At 52.4% G+C, this 9,119-nt stretch overlaps 1 protein-coding gene across 2 annotated transcripts in view; it reads left to right on the top strand.

Annotated features, from left to right (window-relative positions):
• The first annotated feature begins 960 nt into the window (after nucleotides 1-960).
• The window catches only part of LAPTM5 (lysosomal protein transmembrane 5), a 21,626-nt gene continuing 13,467 nt past the window's right edge, over nucleotides 961-9,119 (top strand). For both annotated transcript variants that reach the window (XM_062509111.1, XM_062509110.1), the window contains exons 1-2: nucleotides 961-1,096; nucleotides 6,809-6,902. In XM_062509111.1, coding sequence (XP_062365095.1) covers nucleotides 1,010-1,096; nucleotides 6,809-6,902 — 181 coding nt within the window. In that variant the 5' untranslated portion in view covers nucleotides 961-1,009. The remainder of the gene's footprint in view (nucleotides 1,097-6,808; nucleotides 6,903-9,119) is intronic.

The following is a 9,119-nucleotide window of genomic DNA, read 5'->3' as shown; positions in this document are numbered from 1 at the left end:
TCCCACTGCTTTCATTTTCCAGGAGATGAGGACAAAAATCACATCCCCAGGAGCTGGGACCAGAGCTGCAGATCCCTCAGCCAACACTGATGCCTTAGGATTTTAGCTTTTATATTTTCAATCTATTATTTTTATTCTTTTCAATCTATCCTGCAGTTCTTCAGTGTATAATTCTAAACTCCATATCCAATGTGAGCTGCTGCTTTCCCATTTTGGTCACACACAGCAATTCCTCTCCAGGCCTGGGAATCAAGGACACCTCACTGCCTCAAGCCCCAGGAAATGTAAACAAAAGTGAGTTGGGGGAAAACAAACTTGGGGTAAATGACATTACCTGAAGCTGTAATTGGAAGATTAACCCCAATATGCAAATGGACCAAACTTATAAAAGTGTGAAAACCTGTGACCTGTTGTCCATTTTAGGTGCAGCCCCTGGGGGGTTTAATCTGCCCTAAATGTACCTGAAGGCCCTTCAATAAATACAAAACTTTTTATTTCCTTAGTTTTGTCTGGCCTCTGTTTGTAGGATGCTCCTAAAAGGCACCAGTACCCTCTGCCCTTCTCCTCCTCGCAGAGCCCAGGGCTGCTCAGCATCACTTCCAGGAGCACTTCCAGAGAACGGTGCCTCTGCTGGCAGGTCCAGAGGGAGGAACTTGGATGCTGCTCTGCAAAAACAGCAGGGTGAGTTTGAGGTGAAAGTCCTGGGCCCTGCTTTGTTCCCCAGGATTTTTGTGGGGCAAAGCCACGTCCTGCTCCCGCTCCTCCTCTCCTGACATCCCCGTGCTGGACACTGAGCAGCACCGGGCTGCGCTTTCCCAGCTGGATGTGTTCAAAAAGCCCCCCAGTTCTGCTTTGTTTGTGATCGAGAAACCCAAAGGCCTCGTGACTGTGTAGATGACTTCACACATTCAGAGAGCAGGAAGGAAGCCGAGCTGCTGTCACTCTGCTTTCCGTGGGGCGGCTGCAAATTCGGCCTCATTAACTCAGGAGTGCTCAGAGGGACCTGAAAATGGCCCCCCAAGCCCCCCCTGAGCCCCCCAAATGCTGCTGCTTCAACATCAAGACAGTGACAGTGGCCCTGGGGATCTTCCACATGGTGAGTCCTGGGCCTGGAAAGAGGACAGGGAGACAGGAAACCAGAGGTGGAACCTCTCCAGGAAGTACACTGTTGTGGTTCACCGGGTTCCCTGACCCTGGAATTTTCTCTGTTCCCAAGAGAAAAACCCAATGAGTGAACAGAGAGGAACAAAAGGTGGTGGGGGACAGGGAGAAGTGGAATTTGCTCTACTGGGAGGGGTTCTGAATGATTTTTTTTTCCCTGGCTCTGCCAATTGGAGTTCAGGAAAACTCGCTCTGCTTCCCATTTTTCTGCCTGGTGCAGGAGCTCGTACCTGAGTGTATCCCAGACCTGCTGGGTGGGGATAGGCAGCACTGGCAGTGGGATGTGGGAGTGGGGCACTGGAGGGGTTTGGGACCTGCAGAAGCAGAGGGTGATGGGCAGAGCTGCCTCCTCTGTGTCTTTTTTGGTTTCCATTGGGATCATGGCCATGTCCAGCTCCCAGGCAGCTGGAGGAGCTGTTTGGGGCAGGGATGGCAGAGCAGGAGATCCTGGAGGTGCCTCTCTCCCACGCTCCTGGCTGCACTGAGGAGCTTTAGGTGCTTTCAGCCATCCTGAGGATGTGGTTTCTTGCATGACTGGGTTATTAAAATAATCCCTGTGCTGCTCTGGGTGTGTACAGTCAGGGTTTGGTGGCCTCGGGGTAGTATCGGGGCTCTCTCAGGTTCCTTGGACAGCAGAGGGGGAGTTGGGACCTGCAGAAATCCCATGGATCAGCAGCTGTGGCATGGGAAGGAGATTCCAAGGTCCCCCCTCTTCCCTGGAGCAGCAGAAGCTGTACCATCCCTTTTGCCCTTGGAAAACAGGGTAATTTTTAGATAGGTCTTGTCTTAACTTCTTTAAGAGACATCACACAATACCAACCAATTTCCCCCTGCCCCTTCTCTCCCTTTCTGACAGTGCAGCTGCAGCTGGGCAGGGGGAGGGAAAGGGAAATGGGGATTTATACCTTGGCTGATTTGCTCCATCAGTGCTGGGGGTTTGGATCAGGATAAATTCCTGCTGCAGGTGCCAGGGATGAATCCCAGCCGTGCTGGGTGAGAGCAGTGCCATCAAAGAGCTCCCAGGTTCTGTGGCAAGGTCTTCTCGTCCCATAAATCAGCTCTGCCTCACTGCTGATCTCTTCAGAGACAGCTGGAATAAATCCTGGGCATTCTGGAACAGACAGGGAAGGAGGAGGGGAATGACGAGAGGATGGAGGTGATAACAAAGGCTCTACTGGGTGCAGGGAGGTGACCTGCAGGTGACTTTCAGAGACAGAACTGGGGAGTTTGTCCTGCTCATCAGCTCCTCCAGCCATGAGCAGGCCCCAGGGTGTTTGACAGAAAGATTCAGGATCAGGGCTGGAGACTTGCTCCTGTGCAGGCACAGAATTCCTTCCTGCTGGTCCTTGATTGGAGCCAGAGGAGCCTTGGGTAGCAGTGTGTGCACCTTGTCTGGCCTCAGCTGCACTCCAGCTCCTCTCTTTGGCAGCTCTGTAGCTCACAGAGCAGAAATTCACCTCTGGAACCCTCCCAGGTCCTGTCTTCACCTCTGCACATGACTCAGGTGAGCCCAGAGTGGGATTCACTGAGCTCGCACCAGGCTGGGGCTGACCCAGGGGTCCCACAGAGCTGCTTCCCCTGGAACAGCACAGCCAAGGAGGCAGCAGGAGGAGATGAAATATTGTGAAAGGAAACCAAATGAGAACTCAAACAAATGAGAACTCACTCCTCACTTCATCTTCAGCTGCCACAAGAGCCACTTGGAAATTCAAGAGGGAAAAGGAGAAGCTTTGACAGGCTCTGACAGGGCAGTGTTTTTGTGGGGTGCTCTTTGTGCTGGGTGTCCCCTGCTTGTGTCACACCTCCCCAGCACCCAGAGCCCCCTGTCCCCAGTGCCCCCTGCTCCCCGTGGCTCCAGGCTCTCCTTGCAGAAACCCCTGCTGGAAAGCAGAAGAGGAGCAGCCTTACACCAGGGCCACATGCACAAAGATAAATCACCTGGAGATCGGTAAAGCTGCAAATATTTCAGAAAAAAAGGCACAGCATGACCTCTAAGAGCAGTTTAACCCCACTGTGGCTGCAGCAGGGTTATCCCCAGGGAATGGGGGCTCTGTGTCTCAGATTCTGCCTTCAAGACAATTTATCTGCCTTGATTTAGTGACTGAATTTATCTCAGTCCTGCATTATTTCAGCCTATCATGGAATCCCAGAATGTCTTGAGCTGGAAGGGACCCTCCAAGGATCCTCAAGTCCCACTGCTGTCCCTGCCCAGACCCCCAGCAATCCCCCCCGTCCATCCCTGGAGCGCTGTCCAAACGCTCCTGGAGCTCTGGCAGCCTCGGGGCCGTGCCCATTCCCTGGGGAGCCTGGGCAGTGCCCAGCACCCTCTGGCTGAGGGAAGAACCTTTCCCTGCTCTCCAGCCTGAGCCTGCCCTGGCCCAGCTCCAGCCATTCATTTCCTGGGGATTCGAATTTCTTCCACAAGAAATGTGAGGCTCCTTTCACAGACAGGCAGCAACAAGATGAGGGGACTGCTCCAAAAGTTCCAGCTGTAGAAGATGAGGGAGGAAGGGCTGGAGAAGGGCTGGGAATTGAGTACCTGGAAGTTAAATCCTCTATTTTAAACTTTGCCTTTCTCCTGCTTTGGCATTGCAAAGGAATAGGGAACTGAGTATTTTTCTGCCTGAAATGAGAAGTTTTTGGTTTCTGCTGGAGCTGAGGGGTGGATCTGCAGTGGGAGTAGCTGAGCAAGGAGCGCAGGGCAGGCACCACATCCATCCTCCTCTGCCTTCTCTCCAAACGGCCCCTCTGCAGAGGGTTCCTCTCGTGGGATGTGCATTCCCTGCAGGAATAAGGAAGGCTCCACATTCCAGCATGCCAGAGGCGGCTCTGCAGAGGTGTCCTGGTGCTGGCCTGGCTCTCCCTGCCAAGGGAAAGGCCTGGAGGTCTCTGCCTGCTCACAGCTCAATGCTTCTTCCTTTCTACACAAAATGGAAAATTTTAAAGCAACTTTTGCCTTAAAATTCCCCTGAATCTCTCAGGCTGGGCTGGGGTTTCCTGCCATGTTGTTATCTTGTGTGACTGTACTTACTCTGGGTTGTGTGGCTCATTTCCACACCAGCAAGGAAACCAGGGTCTCGTTTTTCTCTGACAGACATCAGAGAGGGTTCCGCATGCTGAACTTCAGCCTCTGGATCTGCTGGATGGGATGGGGGAGTTTGGGATTTGCTGTCTTGCTCTCACCCACTCCTCTTTGAGAACAAAACTGATATTTAGGGCCCAGCTCATCCATTTTGCTCAGGCCTCCTTTTAAGTGAAAAAGCAATTTCTGCCCATATTTCCCATGCTGGTAATTGAGGGGTTGGACCAACAGCAGAAATAAAGGAAGCAAAACCTGTTTGGGAGCTTGAACACGAAACCTCTCAGCCACCTTGCAGTCAGGTGTGATCTCCATGTGTCTTCATTAAGCAATCCCTCCCCTCCCAGGGGGCACCAGCAGCTGTAAAGACACTTTGGATCGATGCAATTTCATCCTTGACAGGGTTCAGAGCTGCCCTGGGAGCTGAAATGCTGTTCCATTAAGCTGAACTCGTGTTAACTTTGTCATGTCCTCATGTAATGAGATCTGGATATTCCTCCTTTTCTTGCCAGCTCGCAAGCAAATTGCAGAGTTCATACATGCACTTCATGGAAAAAAAGGGAAGACAGCAGAGTGACTCTTGAACAAGCTGTCAGACAGGCCCAGGGAAAGCCTGGCACAGCCTTCCTTCTCATTCACACTCTGGAGAGAATTTTAAATTCAGAGGGACAGGGTGGGACAGGGGCTCCCAGCCCGCTCTTCAGCCCAGCATGGCTTGGTGGGTGCTTGCTCTGGGAGTACCACAGCTCTTCTGGAAGCTGCAGCTGGGGGCCCAGAAAGTTGATTAATTTGGTTTCAAATTATTTCTAGATCTTCTGTAACCAACACAGAGGCGGAGGGGGGCTGTGCTCAGCTCCTGTCACCTCCCAGCCTCACTTCCCCCTTGCTGGGGCAAGGCAGAGCCTTCCCTCCCACAGCTCCTTCACAAGGGCAGCTCAGGCTGGGCATCCCCCCTGCCCAAACCCTGTCTGGATCCCTCTGAAAATACAGAACCATTTTCTGCTCAGCCCGTGCAGCAGCTGGGTCTGTGCTGGTCCCAGCACCCCCAGTTGGCAAACACGAGCCCAGACCACAGCGGTGCCACTTCCTCCTCAGCCACAGGGCTGCTCGGGGCTCTGGTTCCAGTGGAAGGTTGGCACAGCTCTGATGCAAAAGCTGTTCCAGCTCAGCCCGAGCTGATGCTGATGGGGGCAGCAGATAGGGCCTGGCTTCTGCGTCACTGCAGGGACAGAGGGGTCAGGGTCACGGGGCAGGGCAGCTGCAGGGACCTCAGGGTCACTGGTGCCACCGCCTGCTCCAGCAGGGCCATCCCAGAGCTCAAGGCACAGCAGTGTGTCCTGCTGGCCCTGCAATGTCCCAGGGAGGAGACTCCAGCCCCTCTCTGGGCTCTGCTCAGGGCTGAAGTTCTGCCTCCTGTGCAGGGGCAGCTCCTGGGCTCAGCCCCTGCCCGTGGCTCTGGTGCCACTGCTGGGCCCGGAGCAGAGCCTGGGACCTGCCTTGCCTCTCCCTGCAGCCAGGGACACCCAGGGACACGCAGGGACACACCCAGGGACACCCAGGAACGCACAGTGACAAAACCAGGGACACATGGGGAAAGCCAGGGGTACCCAGGGACACAGGGACACCCAGGGACACAGGGACATCTAGGGACAGCCAGGGACACTCAGGGACACATGGGAACAGAAGCAGGGACACCCAGGGACAGACGGGGCACACCCAGGGATGGACAGAGCAGCTGCAGCTGCCCCTGGATCCCTGGAAGTGTCCAAGGCCAGGCTGGACAGGGCTGGGAGCAGCCTGGGACAGTGGAAGTGGGGTGGGATGGGACAAGCTTTCCAATCCCTTCCAACCCATGGGCAAATCCCTTCTGAATGTGGGCAATGGTTCACGTGTTTCCCATGGAGCTTCATTCCCAAATATTCCCATGGGTTGGAGGCTGCTCTGCTCAGCTGAGGGCTCAGACATGGACTTTTCACTGCATGGCATCTTTGGCTGGGTGCAGGATTTCTGGGCCAGGACTGAGCCCACAGCTCTGCACCTCCCTCCATCCCCAGCTCATTAAACTCAGGACAGAATGAACCCTGCAGGCTGGGCTTTGGTAGTCCAGTTGGAGAACTTGGGGAAAATCATTGTGGTTCAATGTGAAAAAAGAACATTTGGAGGTTTTCCTCAAATAATAAAAGGAGGAAAGTGATGGTTTTGTCAGTGGAGTGGCACAGCTACACTAACAGGGAGATCTTGAATTTTTTTCTGGTTCTTTTTACGCTTTGGAATACTGGTATTGCATTTCCCTCAACTCTGGAGCAAAAGACAATTTCAAAACATAAAACCAGTATAAAAAACATTAAAACAAAGCTCACTGCCTTTGTAATGTCTCCATCCTCCTCCTGGCAGTTAAATCCAAAATATTAATAAACTGATAACTGTTGCCTCAGAATTTCCTGGGATTTAAACCCTTTGTGTTTGGCTCATTTGGGGACTCATCCATCCAGTGTTCCCTGGAAATAAATTCACTGCTGGGAATTTGGCCCAAGGCCCCTCAATTGTGTTTTTTGCTTTGTTCTCCAGGTCATGAGCGTCCTGCTACTGATTGAATATTCCCTGGAGGTGGCCAACGGGAAGGGCTTCTGCAAAGACCTGGACAAGGATTACTACAGAATTGGTGGGTCCTGGGAATGCTGGGAAGCAGCTGTGGGGCAGGGAGGGATACCTCAGTCCTGCACTGCTCCCTCTGCCTTTTCTATCAAAGAATTTGGGATTCTGGGTGAATGCAGAACCAAGAAGCTCAGGAAGGAATTTCTCTTTGGGTTTTGCTGTTGGCCAAGGCTGTGTTGGAGATCAATGTGGAGCTCAGAGAAGTTTTTATTTCAGGGGATCAACCCAAACTCTGCAGTACCCGCAGAGTTCTTCAGCTCCCTCTGGAATCTCCTGTGGATTCCACAGGCAATCATGCTTTCCCTTCCTCTCCCTTTTTCCCAGCTGTGCATCATTCCAGCCTCACACACACTCCTGACTTTCTTCTGGATATTTCCAGGGAAACACTGAAGTGTCCAAGAACTCTTCAATGGACAGAGGGGACAAATCCCACCCCACACTGATCCCATGGATATGTGGGCTGTGGGACACTTCACCAACACACCAACTTACTCCTCTGTGCCATGGAACCATTCCCCTAGAGCCATTCCCACAGAACTATTCCCATGCAACCATTCCCATAGAACCATTCCCACAGAGCCATTCCCATAGAACCATTCCCATGGATCCATTCCCATGGAGCCATTCCCACAGAACCATTCCCACAGAACCATTCCTATGGAACCATTCCCACAGAGCCATTCCCATGGAGCCATTCCCATAGAACTATTCCCACAGAACCATTCTCACAGAACCATTCCCATAGAACCATTCCCATGGATCCATTCCTATGGAGCCATTCCCATAGAACTATTCCCACAGAGCCATTCCCATGGAGCCATTCCCATAGAACTATTCCCACAGAACCATTCCCATGGAACCATTCCCACAGAACCATTCCCATAGAACCATTCCCATGGATCCATTCCCATGGAGCCATTCACACAGATCTCCTGTCTCTCAACTGGACAGAGCCACCCCACCCCTCCCTCCCCCTGTGACCTCCATTTCCCAGATTTTCCCAGCCCCTGGTATATTTTTCCAAAACACTGGTGGCTGGAAGAGGCAGCCAAGCTGTCCCATAGCTCATATTTCCCAACGGACTGAATTTCTCCAGAAGGATCCAGCTCTGATCCTTGCAGAGACCTGGAGCTGTCTCATGGGGTGCCATCTAAAAAAACCAACTCCCCAAGCATTGCCCAACCAGGATGTTCTGCAGGAGCTGTTTGGAAACAAGTGCAGGAAGGTTTTCCTTTTTTGAGTCATCTTCCGGGTAAAACCACAAGCTGAGATAACCCCAGGAGCAAAAGAAGGAACCCAGGCCCCCTCCCTGCCCCGTCCATGCCCACAGAGAAAAACACAACCCATGGCATCCAGGAATTGCTGATCCCTGCTTTTCCAGAGAGGCTTTTCCTGGGCTGAAAATTCCTTCTACGTGAAGGTAGAGGCTGAGTAAGGATTCCTGCACATTCCAAACTCTCCTGTCCCCAGGATAGGAGTCAGGAAGAGGGAAAGCACCAAACCAAGAACAGGAACTGCCTGATGAAGTTATAAAAGCTAGCTTCACGTTTTTCCAAGGAAGGAGACACCGCTGGGATCCCCCAGAGCTGTTTGACATCAGCAGTCAGAGATTTGGTTCACCCAACAGAATCACGGAATGTCTGGGTTGGAAGGGACCTTAATCACCCAGCTCCAAAGGGAAGGGCATCAGCAGTGAGCAAAAAATGGGATTTTGTGTGAGTCCTGCTGATAGGAACCCAAGCAAGGGGCAGTGCAGTGGTTCCATGTTTCCAAGGGAGCAATATTCCCAAATATTTCTGTGGGAAGGTTGGAGGCTGGTCTGGTCAGCTCAGCCCCGGCACAGGGTGCAAACTCCTTCCTGCAGAACTTTCCCAGGGAATAACCCAGCAGGGAATAACCCAGCAGGGAATAACCCAACACACGCCAGAGCCAAGGCTGGGTTCAGCACAAGGAAATTGGGAAAATCCATCCATCATCCATCCATCCATCCATCCATCCATCCATCCATCCATCATCCATCCATCATCCATCCATCCATCATCCATCCATCCATCCATCCATCCATCATCCATCCATCCATTCATCCATCCATCCATCCATCATCCATCCATCATCCATCATCCATCATCCATCCATCATCCATCCATCATCCATCATCCATCCATCATCCATCATCCATCATCCATCCATCCGTCATCCATCCATCATCCATCCATCCATTCAT

Source organism: Cinclus cinclus, chromosome 26 (genome assembly GCF_963662255.1).
Source record: "Cinclus cinclus chromosome 26, bCinCin1.1, whole genome shotgun sequence".
NCBI classification, from domain to species: Eukaryota; Metazoa; Chordata; class Aves; order Passeriformes; family Cinclidae; genus Cinclus; species Cinclus cinclus.
The sequence above is the reverse complement of the archived record's forward strand: the minus strand, read 5'-3'. Positions and strand labels throughout refer to the sequence as shown.